The sequence below is a fragment of the Dasypus novemcinctus genome, chromosome 16, assembly GCF_030445035.2.
Source record: "Dasypus novemcinctus isolate mDasNov1 chromosome 16, mDasNov1.1.hap2, whole genome shotgun sequence".
NCBI lineage: Eukaryota > Metazoa > Chordata > Mammalia > Cingulata > Dasypodidae > Dasypus > Dasypus novemcinctus.
The window spans coordinates 69,365,499-69,391,376 of NC_080688.1; the positions used below are offsets into that span (position 1 = coordinate 69,365,499).

General features: G+C 36.5%; 1 protein-coding gene across 6 annotated transcripts in view; it reads left to right on the top strand.

Annotated features, from left to right (window-relative positions):
* The window catches only part of DCC (DCC netrin 1 receptor), a 1,130,593-nt gene that overhangs the window by 543,962 nt on the left and 560,753 nt on the right, over positions 1-25,878 (top strand). For all 6 annotated transcript variants that reach the window (XM_058277746.1, XM_058277743.2, XM_058277744.2 and 3 more), the window contains exons 4-5: positions 1,179-1,329; positions 2,884-3,020. In XM_058277746.1, coding sequence (XP_058133729.1) covers positions 1,179-1,329; positions 2,884-3,020 — 288 coding nt within the window. The remainder of the gene's footprint in view (positions 1-1,178; positions 1,330-2,883; positions 3,021-25,878) is intronic.

Genomic DNA, 25,878 nt, shown 5'->3' on the forward strand with positions numbered 1-25,878 from the left:
TTAAAAGGGAAAGTGTGAGAGGGGGAGTGGGTAAGGTATAGGGGAATCCCCTATATGTTCAATGTAACATTTATGTAATGATGCTTCTTTTAAAAATTAACCATAGTAAATTCTTCATGTGTTAGTATGGATCGTTCTTTATCAGTATGTACTATTTTGGTGATGTCCTGGTAAAAATAAGTAACACTGTATATATAGAATGAGTAAATATATCAGGTGAAGTAGGATTCAGCAACACTTCATTTATGTAGAATGTTAGCTCTAGGGGCAAACTCACTCTAGGAAATGCAGTCCAGAATTAGAAATAAACAAAAGCCTTAGAAATAGCCAGACATACTGATGTAAAACAAACAAAAAACTTCAAGTATCTAAGTTAAAACTTCTTTTTTGGAAGAAAACAGATACTTTCTCAGTACCTCTATATTCATTCCTCAGTACCTGCATATTATTTACCACAATTTTCATTTTTGTTTATCTAATTTCCCAAACTATAGAAATGAAAAGTAAAGCAGAATAGATACAAGTGACAAATTGAAAATATCAAAAATTTCCAGCTAATAACAAGGGTAGACATGGTTTACAAAACCCCTAAACTCAGAAATCTTGGAAAGTTTAAGGAACATTTCTATATGCCTAATTTCTTTGAATTCCTAATTGTAGTATAGCCTAATTTTATGATTAATGTTTTTATTGCCCTCCTTGTTTCGTTAAAAATTCACTTAATTATATTAAGTACTCTACCAATAAAAATGCTGACCAGGCCTTGCAGTTTAGAGAGAATTACATTGGAAATGATTAAAATAAAAAAGAAAATCTTGGTGCTTATTGGTTAAAAATGTAACTGGTAGAACATTTACTGATAATGAGGTCTTGTTCTCCAATGATGACAAGTAAACAAGGCCATAGCCAACCTGAGCGACCTATATCCTCAAGCTCATGCCCCTTGTCTTATACCATGAGGTTATCAACAACTCAGAATATTCTAATATAATAATGCTAGAAATTGGGATGAGAAAATATTTTAGGAGTTTTACTTCATAACTTTTATTTGCATCTCTCCAGTTTTCTTTCCATCTTCTATATCATAGTATCTGATAAGAAAAAAATGATTCAAGCTACAAAATTTATTGTTGCAACGTTTTTCATGAAGGGTATGATCCTTTGTTTTCTTTTCATAGATCCAGGACTGCATAGGCAGCTGTATTTTCTGCAAAGACCATCCAATGTAGTAGCCATTGAAGGAAAAGATGCTGTCCTGGAGTGTTGTGTTTCTGGCTATCCTCCCCCAAGTTTTGCCTGGTTAAGAGAAAAAGAAGTCATCCAACTCAGGTATAAATTTAGGATGTTCATGACATATATGCAGTTGTTTATATTTTTTCTAATTTGATCTGGGTACCCAGAAATACTAGATATTTTAAGAATAATTATATATTTTTCACATGTGTTGGCATCACACAGGATATGAAAGGCATTTAGTGACTGGGATGAGTGGAAGAAATGTCAAAATCCAGGAGCCTGATTCTGAAAGGGAGTTTAGAAAGCTGGGGTTGCCTTTGAGGTGGTTCTGCCCAAAGAGTCTTCAGCAAAGAGGCTTTGGAGGACCTCATCCCAAGGGTGTGGTATAGATAGTGACATATTTTAAAAACCAAGATTCCCTGAATTCGAATAGGTAGCATGTCATTATCGGATCTGTGCATTTTTTTTTTAGCTCAAATTATTTCTCTCACTCTCTAGCTATAACAAATATTTACGATAAGGCAGAAGGAAAACCTGGCTGACTGTAAATTACAGGGAGAGTCATTGTTAGATATTAGCCCCTTAAGTGAATGGAATACTTACTTTTGTACATTTTGATAAAATAGATCTTACTTTAGAAACTAATTTTGTTGATTCTGAGCACTGGTGTACAGCTTCTTAACACCTTTATTTCTTATGATGAGATAGGTCCAAGATCATAAGTTAATCCTTATATTTCATCCATCTTATATGATTATATATACATGGCATGGTATCAATACTTTTGAGACTATTAAAGCATACAAGAAATCTGGTTGCAGTTCTAGCATGTCAAGATGTCGTCTTTGGGTGTAGCCAGGCATTTTTGGTTTAGTATGATATGTGACTGTACAAAGACTACTCATTTTGATGGCAGGCTTTGTGCACTGGGGGCAACCCCTTCTCTGGATCTAGAGGACTTCAAATATAAAATGAAAGGATTGGATAGAGCAGGAGTTCTTAACCAGTGGTTCATGGACACCCAAGGGGTGTGTGGAAAGATTTCAGGAAGTCTGTGAGCTTGAATTGAGAAAAAATCAACTTATCATCTTTATTTTCTTTTACTTTTAACTGAATTCTAGCATGTCCTTCACTTATGAATGTACACAATAAATTACAGTAGTATTCATTTCATATTACATTAGAGTTTTATCTCTTGAAAAATCACTAATGCTCATTCATATTTTGAAATTACAGTAGTTGTTGGACCTGATGCTAGTTGAGTGGTATAAAACTATTGGCCACTACATTCTTAGAAGGGGTCTATGGTTTTCACCTGACTGGCAAAGGGGTCTGTGGAACACAAAAAGTTAAGAACCCCTGGACTAAAGTATCTGTAAATTTCTCTTCAGCATCAAAGTCCCAAGTTAATCAACTTCATTTCTTTGATCACTGTACATAGCCTTCCAAAAGGAAGTTTATGCTAAAGTTCTGATCAATAAATGCAATATTTTCAAGCCCCTATGGCATAGGATTTGTTTCCAATTTTATAATTTGAGCTATAAGTTTAAGATTCCTTTGTGGAGTTCATTTAAACTCTTGAGTACTTTGCTTGGTATGCACATGTGTTAATCGACTCTCTAATTTCATATGCCTTATGTATTGCAGGTCCAAAAAGTATTCTTTATTGGGTGGAAGCAACTTGCTTATCTCCAATGTGACAGATGATGACAGTGGAACTTACACCTGTGTTGTCACATATAAAAATGAGAATATTAGTGCTTCGGCAGAGCTCACAGTCTTGGGTAAGTTAATCGTTCAACATGTGTTTACATTATACCTTTCAAAATACATCACAGTGATACTTTAAATGCTTGTCATTGAATTACTTACTATATTTATTAGTACGAAATTATAAAGTGCCAGTATTCTACACATGTCCTTGCTCTTCTTTAATTCTTTGCACAGGAGTTAAATGCAGTGTTTGAATGCTTGCTCATTGAATTAAAGTCCATATATATCCCTCTTTAGTTGAATTATTCCAGTGATACAATTGAAATGTATCAAAAATTATTACTTCTTGAATACCAAATGAGAGATTTCAAATTATCACACCCCAGGAAAATAATGCAGAAAAAAAAGAGAGAATCTATGAAAATTATGCACTTCAGTGAAAAAGGCAGATGACATTTGTGATGACAGTGACTCTGACATTAAGTTTGATTGTGTTGGTAAGAGTGTTTTGTTAATATGGAAATACTATAGGTGCTTTGCTGGAATGAACCATTAAAGTTAAATACATCTAAGGAAAAATTTCATAGCAAGACTCTATAATAATTTAGAGAAATCTAAGGCTTATATTATTCAAGAAAGCCAGGGTCACCAGTGTCAATGCAAATTAATAATTCTTGTATATGGTAGGAACTCAAACAAGCCCATATTTTGTCATGTAGCACCAGGCTTCTTTTATCCAGTTCCATTTAAGTCATGTAGATTGGATAAAGTATCTTGACATTTAAATTTCAATAGATTTTCCTGTAACAACAACAGAAAATAGTTACTGGTTTTTGGATTTTTCCTCTGGAATAAATCTTTTTGCCTTTTAAAGAATCCAGTAAAAATCACAGGCTGTTTAAAAGTTATTCAGTAGAAATGAAAAGGTATGGTATGCTGACTGTATCTGCTAAGCTATATCATAATGTTATTATGCTATCCATTTTGCTTTTTGGCTTTAAAGTTTATTCAGAAAACACTTTCATCTACAGACAGAGTAATTATGTACATGATGGGTTAGGCAATGGAGTTGTTTGTTTTTATCAAACCATAAACATTAAACTAAGACTAGGCAAAAGACTTTAATTCTTTGGTTTCAGGGGTAGCATTATTCTAAGAAAAATATTAGCTGCCCTTAAAATGGTAACAATTTAATTTACTTGTATTTTACATGGAAGATTTTTGAAAACAAAAGAAAATAGAAAACATTCTCATTTGTAATATCCAAGTATAGTAACACAGAATGGGTATCATAGAAATGATCTTTTAATGTGCATTAATGGTCATAAAGCAAATATGCTTATAGTATAAGCTATAGTTTATACTGAACATAAGTCAATGTTTACTTGCAAATACATGAGGTCAAATTTTATATCAAATTAATGAATAATATTTTGACATAAACTGCTCCATTGATATCTTACCCAAATGTGTATAAATACTGATTTCTGGGTTTAAACAAAGTATATCAGGCAAGATATATGTGTATAGACATACCTACATACACACACATATTGAAACTCTTTTTTCTTTATGGATTGTTTATATTACTGCAAAATAATCATATCTGTTTGATCATGTAAAACTATCCAAAAATGCATAAGAAAAAAGTTAGTCATTTCTACCACTGTACACTTTGCATTCCTATCCCTCTGAGACAATTTTTATAGCTTAACTTCCTTGAAACATATATGCCGACATATAGGTTTGTAGATCTACGACAATGGGATGCTGCCTTGATTCTCCTTTATAATAGGTGGTAGGTCTCTGTTCCATTGTTTCTATTAGAACTTGGCTAGATTTTTTGCTTAAATTAAGAAGAATTGATGTCTATATAGTAATATTGATATATAAAGTAATGTAAAGTAATATAGAATACTACAATAGATATGCAATCTAATTCTTATTATGTGTGTGTGTATAAACATTTACTGGATATAATTGTGACCTTTAGTAATCTCAGTGTCTTTAGTGGGGGATATGCAGTTGAGGCCCATTAAATAGTGTTACTCTTGCCTTTCTCATTCTGTACAAATGGAGAAATAAGAAAAAGAGATGGTGTAGGATGGTCCCAGACATCACCTTTCTGAAAAGGAAGCTGCCATTGAGGATGTGGTTCGTATGGGCAGGAGAGAGCTGTGCCTGCCTGGGCCCTGGCCTCAGGAATCCTGGCAGAACTTCTCCCAGGCATAGGGCTCTTCCCATTGCCTGATGGCTGCCAGTGATTGGGGGCATGTGCTCTCTTCGGTCAGAAATGCTCCCAAGAGGAAGGTAGGGGAAAGGGACTCCTTTCCACTTATGATTTGATTAAGTCATCTGTGTCCTTCATGTGCCCTTCCCCCAGGGAAGAGCTAGTAGTGGGAAGGGGTTACCGGGAGGAGCCCCCTCCCCATGGAAGGAAGCGTCAGTGTTGAGGAAGCAGCACTTGCCATAACCACCCCCAACATTAGTACTTACTGTTATGCCCCATTTACAAATGAAGATATTTAAGCACGGAAACATAGCTAACTTTCCCGAGAAAACGCTGCTGGCAAAGGCAGGATCCAGGATTCTAATCCAGGCAGTCTGATGAAAGACGCTCTGCTGCCTGCCTACATTATCTCCTGTTTTTTGAAAAAAGAATAAAAAACGTGGGAGGTTTGTGTGATGCAAGTGAGATGACTCTGAAATTTCAGTTCAGTTAATAACTAGCTATGTGGTCATTAATACTAAAGCAAATACGTGAAAATACTGTAATGATTTTGAGGTGGCAAAAGGTTGTTAAGAGACATAGAAGAAAGGAAAATTTTTAAAAAGCCGTTCTTTGAATAAGAGGTTAAAACAACTGGTCATACTGATAATCCCCGGGTGAGGAGGAAGGCAAAAGGATTCATATTGGATACTGCTTATTCCTTAACTGTAGCTTATTATATTTTTAAAAAGAAGTGTACAATTTGTATAATCAGAAAAACAAATGAAGCTCTAAAAAAGTGAGACATGTTCATGATTTTAAAAAGAACGAAAAAAAATGAGAACATTCAGAAAAATATTGAGGAGAAAATAAGGATCACACATAACCCAATGAAATGGACTTTGCAAAACATACACACACGTTCATTTTCTCCATATAAATGATATATATGCTATATTGTAACTTTTTTTGCGCTTAAAGATGAATCATTGCATCTTCCTCTGTGTCTTGTGCATGTGAGTGTGTTCCTGATTGTTAACTATTAGGGTGCTTCCAAATTTTATTAAAATAAACACAAAGATGATTACTTTATGTGTCTTTGTCATTTATTTACTTATATCCAAAGGAAAAGTATCTCAGAAGTGTTTGTACCCTGACCGTCACAGCAAAGTGCAATGATTTGCCCTTCTCCAAAATAATGTATTCTGCCCCCATATTTGCCTACCTTGCAAGTTTGTAAAGTAGAAAATTTCTGTTCCAATTTGCATCCCTGGGAAATTAGAATTTCTTTCATAGTTTTACTGGCCATCTACATTTCATATTTTGAGTGGTGACCATGCATCTTCTCTGACCTTTAAACTTTTATTGAAACATTCATCTTTATTTTATTGATTTGTAGGAACTTTTCCCATAGGAAGAAAAGTAACTGTAACTATGTTGCATATATTATCAATTGTTTTATTTTTACATTTTGTATATGGAATCAAGGTTTTTTCTTTATGAGTACTGACTTTGTTTCCATTAGACTTATATTTTTATTCTAAATTAGCCACACTACCTCCAACAATCTGGATATAGTTTACATGCTGAGTATATAAATTAGAAGCATTGTTAATTTTTTAAAACTATAGGTTTTGGTGTTTTGTTTTCTTAAGTGTTCATGTTGGTATATAGGTAGACATGATAAAGGTCTCCCACATAGCTTGTATGATTGTAGAAGGCATGATTTAATTCAGGAAGTGTTTGGAATGTTGTTTAATTGTTCTGGCCATGTTCTAAAAATGGATGTTTGTGTAATAAAGTCTTTTTTTAAAATTAATTTATTTTTAATGTTGCATTAAAAAAATATGAGGTTCGCATATACCCCCCACCCCCCTCACCCCACACCTCCCATAACCATAACCTCCTCCATCATAATGGGACATTCATTGCACTTGGTGAATACATCTCTGAGTACTGCTGCACCACATGGTCAATGGTCCACATTACAGTTTACACTCTCCCCCAGTCCACCCAGTGGGCCATGGGAGGACATATAATGTCCAGTAACTGTCCCTGCAGTACCACCCAGGACAACTCCAAGTCCTGAAAATTCCCCCACATCACATCTCTTCTTCCCATTCCCACCCTCAGCAGCTAACATGTCCATTTTCTCCATCTCAGTGTTACCTTTACTTCTACTACTAATCACATTAGTTCCAGAATAGAGTATCAGTAAGTCCAGTCTAATCCATACTCTATTCTTTCATTCTGTGTTCGCTGGGATGGCTATGTCCACTCCACCTCTCTATTGAGAGGGTGCCTTGACTCCACTTGGATGATGGATGCAATTCTCCTGTTTGCAGTTGTAGGCACTCTTGGCTCCCTGGTGTGGTGGCTCCCTGTTAGCTGGCTGGGGTAAGTCCAATAAACCAGAGGGTAGGAGTTGCAAGTCTGTTGAGGCTCAGGGCCTGGCTATCCATGGACAGTCCAGACATTCAGGTCCCCTGAGTATACACTAAACCCCAGTGCCAACCACAGGTCTGGTAAAAGTGACAGGGGAGGCTTGTGGACAAAGATCACATCTGAGTCCAGCTCCATCACACTCAGGACCACAAACTCCAAAGTAGGGCCCACTGACATTGCACTGAAGTCCATCTGCCATAATTATAGAAACTGTGGGTCTCTGTAGCCCTCAGAATAACCAATACCTGGGCTTGTATCTACTTTAAGCTGTCTCTGTGGCTCTGCTGAGGTGTGCATAAGGGCGACCCCACTGATGACCTCCTGGCTCTTTTTTTGGAGACTCATAGCCATATAAACTCATTTGTCCTTTCCATTTCCCCCTTTTATTCAGGGTCAAAAAACATGTTTTAACTCCTGATATTACATGTAGGCTGAGATATTCTGCTGGTCTGAGTTGACCCTTTTATTCAAGGTTGTTCTCCAGCCACATCATCAGCTGGTGCTTGGCAGTAATCCCTCAGTGCCAGGGAGGCTCATCCCTGGGAGTCATGTCCCATGCTGGGGGGAATTTACATGCTGAGTTTGCCTTCGAGACTGGCCACATTTGAGCAACATGGAAGCTCTCAGGATGTAACTCTTAGGCACCCTGCAGCTCTAGGCCTAGTTCTTATTTCAGACACACAGGCCCACAAGCATAGTCATTAGCATTAAGGGCTCATTGTTGGACCATTCTTCCTTATTGGTCTTAGCCATTGCACTCAGAGGATTGTTGCTGTTCCATCGGGGAATGCAACAGAGCTCCCCCGGCCAGGAACTCAGCACCCCCCCAGCCATCTTTCCCAACTGTAACCATTATGAAAATATCCAAACATTTTTATGCACCCCTTACATATGCCCTGGGGAACTCCCTTCCAACCATGCATCCCCCACCAATAACACCCCACACCAGTATTCCTCCCCCACTACCATCGAACCCCTCTGTGGTTCAAAACCTCCCTGAAAATGAAGCCCAATATATTGCCAGTTTCCATTAATAGTAAAATGGGATATAATGATGGGTTTAGAGGTTAGATATAGAATACATACTAATTTAGAAAAATTAAAGTAAAAATAAATTCGGGTATCAAAAAATTAAAAAATGAAAAAGCTTTGTTTTTGATGTTTTGCCTTCCATCACTGCAATAAGTGTTATTTGCCCTGTATGCACATTGGCAAGGCAACTTCTTCCATTTCTTCCTCAGGGTCTATGTTCTTTTTTTTTTTCTAATTCATATAATAAAGTCTTTGATATTGTCTTAAACTCTGATATAAGATTCAACTCATCTTGTAGGAATAGTTTATATGGAAAATATAATTCATTTCTTTTTTAAAATGAAAGGATATCAGATAAAGGGGAAAGAATATCATTATCAGTATTAGTCATATTTATTTTTCATCAATTTTGAGATTCTAAGCATATTTAAATTCTTTATAAGATAAAACCTCACAAGAAATTCAAGAATTTGCTTATAAGACTTTAATAATGCATTTTATCAGACTCTTGTTTCACCTTTTAATTCTTGGCCCTTTCTTGTATTTACACTGGCTTTGAATAAGAGCCTACAAGAAACAAAACACTTTTGAGTGGAATGTAATTTTTGTACACCAAGATAAAGAGAAATGTTGCTTTCCTTGACAATTTCAAAGTGTTAATATACATTAAATATAATTTGAACCTAGCATTTTACATTGTCTTTTTCTAAAGTGAAAACTGAAAGTTCCATAATCTTTTAAATCTCTTGGTTTGGTTTGGTTACGTTAGACAAGATTGTTTAATATAGATAAAATATAAATAAGTCTACAGATGTGTTCTTAATAATAACCATTTGTAATGATGTTTAGAACTAGAATAGCAAGCAATAAAGTATTAGGGAGTATCTTTTTGGTTCATGTGCTGCACTAGGCTCTGTGAAGGGTAAAAAAGGTTTGAATCCAGGCTTCAGTGAGATGGTAATGTCGTTTACCAGTTCATACAGTCAATTGCCCAAATTCCTTCTGAGTTAGATTTTTACATATTGCATGTGTATTAGTCAGAGTTCTCTAGGGAAACAGAATCAACAGGAGATATCTGTAAATAGTATGAGAGTTTATAAATCTCTCATGTGACTGTGGGAATGCACAAGTCCAGGTTCCTCAGGCAATCTGTAAACCAGGGGCTCCAATGAAAGTCCAATGAAGGTCCTTGATGAATTTCCAGCAGGCGTTGGTTGTCCAAAGACAAGCTGGGAAATGCTCTCTGAATGCTGAAATCACGTCCCTTTTAAGGCATTCAACTGATTGGATAAAGCGTCATTCATTGCTGACAGCAATCTCCCAGGTTGATGTGGAGGTAATCAGCCATCTATGCAGTAAATTCACTGATGACTAAAGTCCATAAATGTCCTTGTATTACAATTAACCCAGTGCTTCCTTGACCAAAGAACTGGGCACAATTACCTGGCTGAGTTGACATATTACCTTAACCATCACAATCCATCCCTTGTCAACTTGGCAACCATACATATTACCTTAAACCGTACTTAGTCTCTAAGTAAAAAAAATAATAGGCATGCACATATGTATAATTCCACCTAACAAGTTTCAACTCTTTTGCATAAAATAGGAAACTCATTAATTCCCTACAGAATAGGATGTAAGTCCTTTGGTAATATTCACTCTTAAACTTGACATCCTTAAATATTATGACATGAAACTAATACAACATGTCATATGATAAGGGAAAAGGTTGAAGAAGAAAACAAAGAAATTCGTTTTGTGTACATATACAATCATACTCATAACAAAACAAGGAAGAAAGATTCATGACTATTACAGTCCTTGTTTCTCTAACTGGGCACGTGGTCAAAGTTCATATTTATTGCTACCTTTTCCCACTATCCATTCCATGTTCCCATTGTCATCAGCAAGCACTTCAGCTGGCCATGATTCTTTGCCTGGTGGTGTGGACCCAAACTTTCATTCCTGAAGATTCTGTGCCATTGTTAGATCTGCTTGGTTTGGGAAGTTACAGGTTTCCATTGACTTTAATCACAGGGCTTGGCAGTACAAGATCTAGAGGATCTCCTGTATTCCAGGCAAACTCTTCTTTACCCTCTTTTTGTAGATGCAATCCTCTTTCCCCCTGATAGTTAGAATCAATCACCCAGCTAGTACAGTAATTCCCTTCTTTGCCTGTTGATTGAGAGGTAAGAGGAATCCAAAGTGGTCAGGTGGCATTCTTAACTTCCAGTTCAAAGGAATCATTCCTGTGCTCCCTAGCGGCAGCACTTGTCCTTTTGGGACTAAGACCTGTAGACCAGCAGAGCTCAAGGTTACAGGGACAGGAAGCAAAAATTGTCCTAGTGGGTCAGTAGGGATAATAGTGAGTCTTGCCCCTCCCATTTTTACCCCTTGATTCCTGGACCATGAATCCTGGTCCTTCCAACTCCGTAACCACCTCCGCTTCTGGCTATTTCTTCTTCCAAGCAAAATGAACAACCAGGTGCACTGCTCGAAGTTCTGCCCACCAGGGTAATTTGCCTTCACCACTGTCCTTCAGGGGTGTCCCAGAAAAGGGTTGTAGGAGGAGCCAGATGCAACAGCTTATCTTTCACTTGAGAAGGGATATCTTGACATGCCCCATGCCACTATCTCAGCATGCCCCACAACACTGGACACCTAGAAATTTCACCTAGGTGCAAGGCCCCTGTATTTTTGTTGGATTTATCATCCATTATCTCTCATGGAAACACCTTACCAATAAGTCTAGAGTCTTTGCTACTTCTTTATTACTAGAGCCAATCAGCATGATATGATCAATGTAATGGATCAGTATGATGTCTGGTGGAAGGGAGAGATGGTCAAGTTTCCTGCCGATAATATTATGACATAGGGCTGGGGAGTTGTTATACCCCTGAGGCAAGACAGTGAAGGTATACTGCTGGCCTTGCCAGCTGAAAGCAAACTGTTTCTACGGCCCTTACTAATGGCAATTAAGAATAAAGCATTTTCCAGCTCAACAACTGCATATCAGTTACCAGAGGATATATTGATTTGCACAAGCAATGATACCACAACTGGGACAGCAGCTGCAATTGGAGTCACCACCTTGTTAAATTTATAATAACCTACTGTTACCCTCCAAGATTCATCTGTTTTCTGCGCAGGCCACATAGAAAAGTTGAAAGGGGATGTGTTATGAATCACCACCCCTGCATTCTTCAAATCCCTGATGGTGGCACTAATCTCTGCAATCCCTCCATGAATATGGTATTGATTTTGATTTACTATTTTGCTAGGTAGGGGAAGTTCTTGTGACTTCCACTTGACCTTTCCAACCATAAAGGCCCTCACTCCATAAGTCAGGGATCCAATATGGGGATTCTGCCAGTTACTGAGTATGTCTATTCCAATTATGCATTCTGGAACTAGGGAAATAACAACAGAATGAGTCCAGGGACCCAACAGACCCACTGTGAAATGGGCTTGAGCTAAAACTCCATCAATCTCCTGACCTCCATCATCCCCTTCTCTGACTGGTAGACCACAGTGATATTTTGGGTCTCCTGGAATTAATGTCACTTCTGAGCCAGTATCTAATGATCCCCAAAATGTCTGATCATTTCCTTTTCTCCAATGCACAGTTACTCTGGTAAAAGGCCATAGGTCTCCTTGGGGAAAGGTGGGAGGAAGATAAACAGGATACATTTTTGGCAGTTTAACAGTATCCTTCCCTAAGTGGACCTGACTGTCTTCTCATTCAAGAGGGTCTGGGTCTGGAAACTGTCTCAAGCCTGGGAACTGAATAAGGGGCTGTGGTTCTCTGTATCTGTAATTTGAGATAGGTTTTTGTTCACTCAACCTAGAAGTCTTCTGCCTATAGAGATCCAGAAGAAATTTAGTGGACTGTTCATCTATTTCACTTCTAGGTACCCCATGTCATATTAGCCAACAACATAATGCTTCTATGCAAGTCAGACTATTTTAAGTGCTGCTTTGAATCTGATTTTCATTGCAGTAGCCATGCCTACCTTGTCTTTATTGATTAATTACCCATACTTGACTTTTACTAGACCAAGATCCAATCATCCCCATAATGGTTAAGGATTCTAATTCCATTATAGCCCCTCTCTACACTAATAGCTGGACTACAGAGAAGAGCAACCACAGAGCTCTTCAGGGAAGATGGAGTTAGTCTTACAAATTTATTCCTCACAGTCCTGGTTAAAGGTGTGTCCTCTGGATATTCCTGGGGTGCATAGGCAAATCCCAAATGGTAAATCCATTTTAGCATTCCATTTTCTCTAAGCCCTTGAATTCCTTCTTCAACCAGGGTAAATTGGGCATCTCAACCTCAGACCTATTAGGCCATCTGTTGGTCCATGTTTCAGTCAGCCACCCACACAAACTGTTAGAGCCCTTTATAACCCTTCAAGCTACAGTGTTGAATTGAGAATTTCTGCTTAGTGGGCCTGTATCAATAAATTCAGTGTGATCCAATTTTATATTCCTTTGACTGTTACCCCATACCCTTAGTAACCATTCTTACACTTATTCCCCTGATTTCTGTCTATATAGGCTGGAAAATTCATGCATTTCTTTCAGAGTATAGCATACTTCCTCATGGATCACACTATGTATTTCAACCTTGGAGGCTTGTTCTGATTTTAGTCTAGTAATAGGTCTCCAAGAGAGGAGAGGAGGTAGGCGTGGATGAGGAGAAGGATTAGAAATATCTTGCAAGCTACTAACCTCAGGGCCTTACTTTGCATTTTCTTCTGGGAAACAGGATTAATCTCTTCAGGTAGGGGTTGAATTGGAGATTCCTCATGGCAGACTGGAGGTTGGGCAGTGCATGCTGAAGTTTGGCAGTACCTACCTCAGGGCTGGAAGGAGGTCCAGACTCCTTGGGGCAGGCTGGAGACTGGGTGATACAAAGTTGAAAAGGTGTGGTCTCCACAGGACAGGGCATCACAGGTTTATCTGGTAAAGTCTCAACAGAATTTAGGGTTCCGATGTCCCCACCAATATTATCACCATCCCATATGTCTCCATCCCAATCCTCTGGGTTCCACTCCTTTCCAATCAATACCTTCATTTTAATCACAGTAACCTTGCTGGGTTGAGATTTTAGTTTCCTTTATAACTCTGCTACTCTTACAATAAGAGTCTGAATTTGGTTCCCAGATAATTCAAGCCTGTGGCTGCAGGAGACAAGATTTTCTTTCAGAGCACATGTAGAATCTTTTACATCATTCATGGAATGTTTAAGTTGCCAATTTGAAGCCTTTAGCTTATCTCTTTTTTTTGTAAATGTATCTAGCGTGTCTAGGAGGAGCCAGCCAACACCATTATACCTTTTGACTCCACAAAACTTTAAGGTGTTGAAAACACTCTCACTCAGATCCTTGCTTCTTATAAGGGTGGAAGTAGGGGAATCCAGTGAAGATATTTTGTGTATCTCATTGCCAACTCTTGACATGGACTGTTAATGACCTCTTCATTATTGGAAAGGAGTCATTAGTACCCTTGAGTCCAATTAGAGAATCAATCGCAAAACTCTCAGAACCATCTTAGGCTTCCCATGTTTCAGACTCTGTTCCTCAAGAACCACTCTCAGGACCAAGCTGTATTAGTCAGGGTTCTCTAGGGAAACTGAATTAACAGAAGATATCTGTCAATAGTAAGAGATTTTGTAAGAGTCTCTCTTGTGCCTGTGGGGGTACACAAGTCCAGGTTCTGCAGGCAAGCTGCAAACCAGGGGCTCCAATAAAAGTCCAGTGAAGGTTCTTGAAGAGTTCTGGGAGATGTTGGCTGTCCAAAGACAAGCTGGGAAATTCTTTCTGAATGCCTAAATCACTTCCCCTTTTAAGGCATTCCCCTGATTGGATAAAGCCATTGCTGATGGCAATCTCCCTAGTTGATATGGATGTAATCGGCCATCTATGAAGTAAACTAGATGCATCTAGTAAACTAGATGATGACTAAAGCCCATAATTATCCTTGTAGTACAATTAGCCCAGTGCTTGCTTGACCAAATTACCGGGCACACTTACCTGTAGATTTGACACATGAGCCTAACCATCATAGAGGTATACATGGACTCCATGAAGATATGAAAAGTGGAGGATATCTGCTCTCTTAGAAGAAAAGGCCTAAAACAGCATGGGCAGCAGAGGTCCTGAACAGCAGGATGCATCTGCAGTCTCTGAATACTGTTGCCAGCTTGTATTTTATTTAAATCATTAGTGCCATGGTTATTTTCTTCTAGAACTTTTTTCTTCTTTTTTTTTAAGAACTAAATTATGGCATTCTGGCCATTCTTATTTTCAAAATGTCCTCTGAAATTAAAAGTTAACCAGCTTTTGGGATCCATTTTTTCCTCCCTCTACCCAATCCCACTCTCAATCCTATACCTCTTTATATCCTCAATAAACATTCAGGTGATTTGCCACTGCCTATGGTCTCGATTGATTCATGGTCTGAATCAATGCTGAAATGCATATGTAAAGTGTCTGATCTTTAACCAATGACAGTACCTGACCTTGGACAAGTGCTATGCACTGTCTATACAGATGCAGAGAATGTAGGTGGAGACTTCATTGGGAAAGAGTTGTTCTTTCATTAGTAAAAGAGTTACTTCCTTATAGGATGTAGTAGCTGCTTGGGAGTGAAAATTGGGAGAGAATGATTCTAGAGTACCATGTGCAAGGCAGAGCTTTGGGTGCTCTGGGAAATAAAGAAATATAAAATGCTCTACCAGTCCTTGTGTGAAGCCTGAAGCCTAATTGCAAAGATTAAGAAAAACAAAATAAAGCAAAAATGTCTTAAATGTTAAAACCTCCCATGCATTCTCTCCGCATCTAATTTTCCTCATTTATAAAATGTGCATAGCAACAAATGGCCCCTACATAACTCTCATGAATTGTGAAAGAATCAATATAATGATGTCCTGGAGATACACAAAATTTCTTTGGCAGTTATCTCCATAAACATAGAAAAAAAATCCTGGTTTGTGGAATAAGTGACATCCAAACTTATGAAGCATTTCATGTGCTTTACAGCCTGTGGCCAATGCATTCTTCCCAATTAGATTGTGAGAAGTTTAAAAACAGAAGCTATATCTTCTACATCATGGTCACTCAAACCCTTGGTTCATTCTCTGATTCATCCGAGTTTTAATATAAGAAATATAATTGAATATGCATACCCTATAACTTTTCTGTCTATTAAAATATTTTATAAGATCTCAAGTAAGTCGTATTTTTCCATAGATCATGAAAAGAATACTGGTTCTATGTAAGATAACATTAAAAAGATTCTTTGATCAGTTTTATAGAGAAATGAGCTATACTGGAGAAATACATTTTCTACATTGGTACATATTGACAGAACTAACCATCTGAATTTCCCAGGAATGTGAAAAAATGTCCCTTTTACAAAGCAATGGATCACAAATCACTTCTTTATTTACATAATACATTACTTATAAGTTTTATGAACATTATAAGTTTGATGTTCCGTGGTCTTATTTTTTCTTCCATTTTATCATCATCATCTCTTTATTTAGGAATTACTAAGTATAAAGCTCTATTTGTATTTTAGATCCTATAATTATAAACAATACTCCCCAATTTCAATAGTAAAACTGTCCTGAAATATGAAGAATTTTTCTTTTTAAAATCGATTCTAATATATGCTCTATAAAGTCAATTTACTATACACTAGCAAGTACATGTTCACACAGCATCAACTCCCAGATGCATCTAGTAATGGAAGAGAGCATGTTCATTTAAATTTGATATTATTTTGTGGCTTTTTTCTTTGCATTTGCTTTAATTTTATATTTTTTATTGAAGCATATGTGATATTAGTTGCAACTTTCTGAGTAAGTACAATTTGTCAAGTAGGGAACTGGCCCCTCTGTTTTTTGGGAGATTAAGTGGCACATCCCTTTACGGTGTTTAATTTCCTCCTTTATAAGCTTGCTGATGGATCATGAACATTAGATTTTAGGCTAGGCGTTTTGCATTAATTGGAAAGTTATCATAAAATATATTAAGACAATATTTATCCTTCCATTACAATATGTACCTCTTTGTTTGAATGGGGTTCTGAATTTACAGCACCACTATCTCTGCTTGAGTAGCAGTCCTTATCCTTCATGGGTATCTATAATTGCCTTCATTAGCAGGAATCCCCTCACCCGTATGCATTTAATTATCACAGCCATAAAAATAGTGCCTTAGGTAAGTTTATATTGATTATCCTTCTCAATGTAATTACCAAAAGGATTATATTGAAATTAGTTATGATCCCAATTGTAGGACAGAAGTTCATAATTTAAGACAGAATTAAGAAAAACAATGTCAGAATCATCTATTAGCTGCTTCTCCCCATTCCTGTGGACTTTGTATCTTAGTTTCTTTCCTCAACTGAGATTATGGCTACCATAAGGATACTCAAAAGTTCTGTCCAAAATAATGTTTATATTCAGTATGTTTTTGTATTAGAGGAAGGAAAACTGTGAGTTCAGGCTGTTAGTTTAAAATGATTTGGTATTACAGTTGCCAGTTATGCCTGGTTGTAGAAATACTAGTTGGAGATGGAAGGGTCTGTTTTCTAGTTACACAAGTATTTATTGCGGGCCTACTATACACTGAGCACTGGATTTCTGCTTCCTTCTTCCATTGGAGAAAACAATCTTTATTGTTTTGCATTTATCCTTGAGATGGTTATGAATCTAAATGTTTTCTTTCTCAGACTGATGAGGGAGGAAGTCGAATCCCCAGAAGGAAAGGCAAAGGCCATGTACCAATGCAGAGCATTAAAAAGGCAATCTAAGGCTGTAGTTTTAATTAGCCCTAACAATCTAAGCAAGGTGAATTGGCCATCTGTGGCTTAGGAGGAGGAAAACTGCTGACAGTGGTGGCAAGTTAACCAATAGGGCATTTCTTGCCAAAGTTGTCCTGAAGTTCCAGAACTACATAATGTTCCAGAAGGGGTTTGACTTCGTGACAGGACTCAAACTAAATTAGACAGGAGTGTTTATATTTTTTAATTTAAAAAAAATTTTTAAGGAAGCTTTAGATTACATAAATTTTACATTAAAAATATAGGGGATTCCCATATGCCCCATCCCCTCCTTCCTCCAAACTTTCCTACATCAACAACATCCCACATTAGTGTGGTACATTTGTTGCAGTTGATGAACACATATTGAAGTATTGTTACTAACCATGGACTGTGGTTTACATTACAGTTTATACTGTGTCCTGCATGATTTTGTAAGTTATGACAAAATATAAACTGGCTTGTATCCATCATTGCAACGTCATGCAGGACAATTCCAATGTCCCAAAAATGCCCCTATTCTTCCCTCTTCCTCCCCTCAGAACCTCTGGTGGCCACTGCCATTATATCAGTGATAAAGTTCTTCCACTGCTAGAATAATAATAAGTGTATAATAGAATAATAATCAGTCTACTTTAGTCCATTGTTCATTTCCTGATCTTGAAGATTTGGGGATGATGATGCCCACTCTGTTTCTAATTGAGAAGGGCTTAAATCCCATGGAGCAGATGGATGGAACTATCTTGGTTGCAGGTTGTACACACTCTCTGGTAGACAGGAGTGTTTTCATCAAAGGCAGCAGGAGTTAGACAGCTAACTTAGCAGCTGTACTTGCCAAATGTCAAAGATTACAGAAAATGCATAGCATTTCTTCAAGTATTTTGTTTTTAAGGATACTTTTCCTCATTTATAATTTACTATATTTAGGTATAATCATTTTAGATTTTTATATTATAAGATGTAGTCTCATCTTTATTATAAATCTGGTATGTTTGAGAAGGAAATCACGAGAGTATACTGTGTGTCCTGAAATTCATACCATAAAACCAAGGCTCCTATCACCACTTGGGTGGCAGTATTTAATGGCAAACAATACCAACTTGTAAACATAATTTTTAAATGGTGGATGACATTAAAGCAGTTTGATTTTCTATCCATGCAATGGTTGACTCATTTATTTATTCAGTCATTCAAAGAATGTGTATTGAAAATGCAGTAATTTACCTGGCCTGATGCCTTTTTTAACAGCTTTATTGAGATGTAATTCACATTCCACACAATTCACCCATTTAAATGGTACAAGTCAGTGGTTTTCAGTATAATCACAGATATAGGTAACTGGCACCATGGTTAATTTTAGAATAAAGTTATCACCTCAAAAGGAAATCCTATATGTTTTAACTATCATCCCCTTAATTTCACTCCCATCCACCAGCCATAAGCAACCACCAATCTACTTTCTGTCTCTATTTTGTCCGTATTCTGGACTTTTCATGTGAATGGGATTATATAATATGTGGTCTTTGTGACTGACTTCTTTCATTTAGCATAATATGTTTAAGGTTCATTCATGTTGTAACATGTATCAATACTTCATTCTTTTTTTGGCTGAATGAAATTCCATTGTATGGGCATTCCACATTTCATTTATCAGTTCATCAGGTGGTAGACATTTGTTTCCATCTTTTGACTATTATGAATAATGCTGCAGTAGATACATGTGTATAAGCTTTTGTGTGGATATATAAGTATATACCTAAGGACTAGGTCTATTTTTAATCATTTGAGGAACTGCTAGACTGTTTTTCAAAGCAGTGGTACCATATTGCATTCCTTAGCAGCGTATGAAGGTTCTGATTTTCCCATTTGATTGTCAACACTTTTTATTGTCTGTCTGTTTGCTAGTTTGTTTTTCCCCACAATAGTCACCCTAGTAGGTATAAGATGGTATCATTATAGTTTTGTGATTTGCATTTCCCTGATGACTAATGATGTTGAACAGCTTTTCATGTGACTATTGCCCATTTATGTATCTTCCTTGAAGAAATGTCTATTCATTTCTTTGGCCCATTTTTAAATTGGGATATTGTTGATTTCTAATGGTATAATGCTTTAACGGGTCTATGTGTGTTGATTGAGGTATGCTGCTTTCATAGGAACAGGCTAGATGGGATGCCACTTAGAGGTAGCATGAGGTCATTGAGATCCCTGAGTGAAAATGCTTTAGGTCACAAATGCTGTTTTGTGTGCTTTGTTGTTTTCTTAAATTAGCCCTGTGTCGTGCATGCTCACTGCTCTTTGATCATAAGATCTAACACTTTGTCCATTTGTGAGGTTTCCCTTTCTCTTCTCTGTGCTTCTGTATTTCATTCTTAAGTCCTTTATTAATACTTAACTAAGTCACTTTCATATCCCCGGAATCATGCATACTACTTGGAATGTACTTAAGCATTTAAGAAACGAATATTTTTTCTCTCTCAGAATTGAATTTGAATTTCATCTTGGATGTTGAATTACAGTATGTGAAGGAGAAAAGTTGTGTTTCAACTTCTTATGACAAAGTGTAATCTTTGCACACAATTCTCAGACTACAAACTCCCTTTCTCATTTTATCCATAATAACAATTCAGAAATGCTGTTATGCATTAAATTTTAACTGCACTGCAATTAAGACATGACAATTTAATCTAAATTATAATAAAAATATTTTGGTAATTACTTATATATTTTGGGTTAAATTTTTGCATGAGTAAAATGGGAAAATTTAAAGACTCAGCATTGTTCCTTGTAAACTATGCAATCCAGAGAGACATCTAATAAAAATAAGTGTTAAGAATTCTTGTTTACCCACATTGCCAAAATGTATTCTTATTATTAGGTATTCTAACAAAAATGTTAATAACAAGGTAATATAAAGCAAAACCAAAAACCCTCTATAGCTACCTCAGTTTGGGAAATACTGAATTAAAATTAAGTTAAACAGGTACATACTCCTCAGACTCTCTACAGCTAACATTTGGGAAATGCTATTGTGTGGAATTTGCAAAAATTATAAAGTTAAAACCTATTTTTTTTTTTCCTATGGGCAGAGACTTTAGAAGTGATCTAGGCGAAAAATTTCCTAATATCAACAGGAAAGCTACACCAGTTTGGGCTATAGGTGATTACAACTTACTAGTATTCATTTCTATGGAAACTGCCAAACCAATTAATACGTGATTTTTACCACTTTTAATGGCTATCACTGATTTTATATTCTTGCAGTTCAGACCCATAACATGTCCTGTAAGAAACAACATGATGTCATTTTAATCACAGCACAGTGCTTCCCTCCTGCTAAGAAAAATAAATGTAATATTTGTGAGTTTCCATCCACTGTGTTTTTAGAGGACTAGCAACGAAAATAATTAGCCCAAGTGATTAAATTATATAATTCAATTTTCCCTTGATATGTTCTTACCAACATGCAAAAAGTAGTTAATCTGACTGCCAAATGTTCAGTAATAACACTTATCACCAATTTACAGGGCATGAAAACAAAAGAAATTTTAAATGAGCTGGGGGATGTGTGTGCGTGGGCCATGCATGATTTTAAAGGATGGTTAGCCAGATAGAAGTGGGGATTGGGCAAATAATATTGTGTTCCACCATTAGGATTAAGACTACACTAGGTCATTAATGTAGATATATGCAGGAAGATAGTGTGAGAGGAGGGACATTTCCCTTTTTTGATTTAAAAAATATTAATAAAATACTAATAAAATTCTGGCCCCAGAAAATTGATGTCAGCAAGTGAATTTTTCTCTTTTCTCCCAAGTCATTTTTCCATTTCCATGGTAAGAACCTTGTTTCTGCTCTTTCAGTTGAATGCTTTATGGACACTTTGGTTATCAGTATCTTCCCTGAAAGCCTGGAGCATTAGCATGCCTTCCACACATTTTCCTTCTACCCACTCTCCACCCCTCCAACCACTTCCAGCTAACACTTGAGCTTCTTACTGGATTAGGGTCCATCTCTCTAATCCTCATTTGGACAAAGGGACGATGATAGTTAACTTGCAGAGTTGGTACAAAGATTAAATCAAATGTGTTCCGTGCAGCACTGTGCCTGGAATAGGGCAGATACGCAATAAGATGTAGCATCATTGTTTTCATTATTTACAGCGGTATCTGCACATTAACATGTATTCTCCTTGATTACTCAAACTCAGAAGAGCAAGTTGCATTTAAACCTTATGTCACAAATTTGAAGCTTAGCTGTACTTGACAGCTCTTGCTAACTCCTGACATTTCAGGAAAACTCTAAAAGGAGAAAGTGTCTGTGACCCTAAGAGTTAAGGTTAAATAAGCATTCTACCATTATTTAGCCCTTACTAAACTCTGTCAAAAATGTCAACATTCTGACTTATTAAGAAAACCCATGCAGAAAATAAGTATACACAATTAAGGTAGCTTCAGATGGGTTATTGTGAACAGATCTTTACGTTTACAGATAACTCAAAGTTGTTCCAACTGGTGAAATAGATGAGTCCTGTAAGAACGCTTTTGCAAACTGTGCAAATGGGCAAAATAGCAGATCAATTTCAACCGTGGGAAGTATAAAGCAATGTATCTGGGGAAATATAATCCACACTATGCTGGTAAAATAGATTATTCTCTCTGCTCTTATTTCTAGGGAAACAAAAACAAAAGGTGTCTGAATCTATGTTGACAGCCCAGTGCAGAGTAGCAGTCCAAAAGGGCAGCCAAGTGCCAGACCTCACCATGATAAAACTGAACAAAAAACTATTATATAATTTTGTTAAATCTTTGAGCAAAGCTAATAATGTTTTTTGCATTTGGAATAAGTTTACAATTCTAATTAGTGCATTCCAATAAGGACATAAAACAGATGGAAGAACTAAAGGGGTAACAAATTATCAAAGGAATGAAGTAAAACCTGATGAGAAATTTTCAGTTCAGAAAAATGATGGATGCTCATAAAGTATATTAGTTAAGTGGAGCATGAACATGTTCAAGAAATTTAAGAATATCGTGCCAAAAGAACTCTCTTGATGCTTGAAAGGAATTTTAGAAAAATGAAAATAAAATGCAGGACTTCTTTATCTAGCTGGTTACCCCTAAGAGATTCACAAGCTAGAAAGACAATCAGGATCAAAAAGAACTATTTATATATGGAAGATGAAATTAAAAATGTTTTGTGAAAGGAAAGTTATTGATTATATTGGATATTTCCTTAATGTTTGAAAAAGATATTATTCAGGGCATTATCCAAAATTAAACAGCTTTGTGAAAAGCAAAGTCCAACAATTGATGACCAATGTGTATTCTAGTTTTTAAAATATTTTTAACACACACACATAGGTTTAACATATAAATATGTATATGTAGGTATGTACACATGTATACATAAACATCTAAATTCACATTTGTTTTCTTTTAAATGAAATTTGTTAATATGAAAGCAATACATAAGCATTAAAATATGTTAAAAATACAGGAAATAGACAGAACAAGAAATATCACACACAGTCTCATTATATTACATTCTATGTATGTTTATAATTTTTACTTTTTTCTTATTGTAAAAGTAATTACTGCCTCCACAGTTTCCCATTAATTATGTTGACTTTTGGTTCAAGACAGACGTTTTTAAAATCATAATCATCCTAAAATCATAAAAATGTGAAAATACATGCTGTGCCATTCGGTATTTAGGATTTTTGCTTTATTATTTAAAATACGTTTAGTCTATAGATTTTTTGCATTTTTTAAATCAGATTTTAGTATATTTTCAGGACTCAAAATTAATGCCAAAAAATCTGTGATCAATAAAATAAAATAAACTCTGAACTCTGTACTTCCATGACTCATCTCACTCATCTAGCCCTAATCCTGGTCCTGTGGCATCTAACACACTCCCTTTTGCAGCAGTTATTCAACTGCTCTTACTAGTACTTTTATTCTTTGTGTTAGCATAACTATTAGTATTGAAACATATTAGAAATTCAAATCTCCAGGGTCTTTACTAATATATAATTTAAGATTATACCAGAAAAAGAGGTTTTAAGGCAATTAGCTTTTAACATAAAACATCTTTAATTTGTAAAAAAGTAAATTATGCAAAATATAAAATATCCCACTGGCAACCTTCTATAACAGTTTAGTGGGAAAACATGGGTTGCTCTTATTTAAACTTTACTTTTAAAGAAGTTTTAGTTTTAGATTACTGAAAAGTTACATGAAAAATACAAGGGATTGGGAAGCAGATGTGGCTCATATGATTGAGCTCCTGCCTACCAGAGGGAAGTCTGTGGTTTAGTTCCTGGTTCCTCCTAAAGAAGACAGCAAGCTGGTGTGATGGGCAGGTGCAGCAAGCTGACAGGACAAGATGATGCAACAAGAGACACAAAATGAAAAACATAATGAGAAACACAACAAAGCAGGGAATGAAGGTGGCTTAAGTAATTAGGTGCCTCCCTCCCACATCGTAGGTCCTGGTTCGGTTCCCAGTAACTCCTAAAGAAATAGAAGATAGACACAACAAGTGCAAACAACGATGGGGTGGGGAGAGATAAATAAAATAAATCTTGAAAAAAAACCACAGGGATTCCCACATAACCCACCCCCTCCCTCTATCACATTTTTCCCTATTAATAACATCTTACATTTATGTGGTATATATGTTACAATTGATGAACAAATATTGAAGCATTGCTACAAATTATGGTCTATAGTTCACACTATGGTTTACACTTTGCACTTTACAATTTTATAGATTTTGACAAAATGTATAATGACCTGTAATTGTCATTGTTATGTCATGCAGAACAATTCCAGTGCCCCCAAAATGCCCCATGTTACACTTATTCTTCCCTCTCCCTCCCCTCAGAACTTCTGATGACCACTATCTTTATGTCAATATTACAAGTTCTTCCATTGCTACAATAATAATATATCTACTTTGGTCCATGGTTGCATTCTCACTTTATGTTATGTCTGCATGTTTATGATAACCAACTCCTTTTATTGGTGAAATCCTGAATGTCATCATCTAAGCAAGAGCATCTTGGCATCAGGTTCCAGAGGGATAGAAATGACTATGAAAATCCCTTATAGCTGGAGATGAGGGGAGATGTAGGAGAACTAATACAATAGTTTTCTGGTCTACTGAGGGACTCTATAAAATTTTTCAGAGTGTAACTAACTTTGGGTGGAGACTTAACAACAGGTATCATATGCATCCACTGTCAGGGTAGTAGATGAAGAACAATCATCTTATGAATTTTATTTAATTTTTATTACTTTTTAACCTGGAGGTAAGAAACTGGGCTCAGGCCAGCTCATGGTAGGAAACTAGTGAATACATCTGGTGGGAGCCATCCATGTCATGCTACCATCTGGCTGCCTGGGATAGCCTTCTGGCAGCACACAAGGTTCTTGCCCGTTGAAGACTTTATAAAGGATTCCTACTGACATAGAATCAAGTCCAAATTATTCAGACTGATATGGAAAGCCTTTATATTCTCTTTTCATACATTGCAAATGATCTCCCATCTACACGCCAAAACCCAGGCATCAACCAGGCCTTCTTACCCACCAGTCATACAGGATATATTCCTTCACTTTCATCTTAGCTAGAAAATCCTTTCCTTTCCACTTAACCTAAAGGTGTTCATCCTTCTGAATCCAGTTTAATTTCATTCCCCCATGTCCTCACTTGAACATTGTAGCCTGCATTTCTTTCTAAAAGTGGAAGTTCTAAATTACTCATATCTAGACCTAAGTAATACAGCACTTAAGTATATATTGTTGCAACTAGACAGCCTCAACTCTATCAACTACTATTAGTAGCACTACTGGCTAAAGATTTATTGAATTTGGTGTTATATGCAACACCTCGTGTGAAGTACTCTGCTCCTATACCTCTGGAGTAGGCAGAACAATGGTCTCCCAAAGATGTACATCCTCATCTCTGGAACCAGTATTATGTTCCATGGTGAAGCAGAATTAAGGTTCTATATGGTTTAAGTTGGCCAATCAGCTGACCTTAAAATATGGATGTTATCCTGGATTATCACAATGTAATCACAAGGAATCTTAAAAGTGGAAGAAGAAAGCAGAACAATCAGCTTTACAACTGTGCAATGTAAGAAAGACTTATTCCTTCATTGCTGGCTTGGAAGATGGAAGGGGCCATTAGCCAAGGGATATAAGTATTCTCTAGAAGCTGGAAAAGGCAAGGAATCAGATTCTCCCCTATTGCCCTAGAGAAAGGAAAACATAGCCATCTTAGTTTTAGCTCTGTAAGACCCCTGTTGGACTTATAACCTATAGGACTATGGAATAATACATCTCTGTTGTTTCCAGCTGCTAAGTTGTGGTTCTTTGTTGTAGCAGCAATAG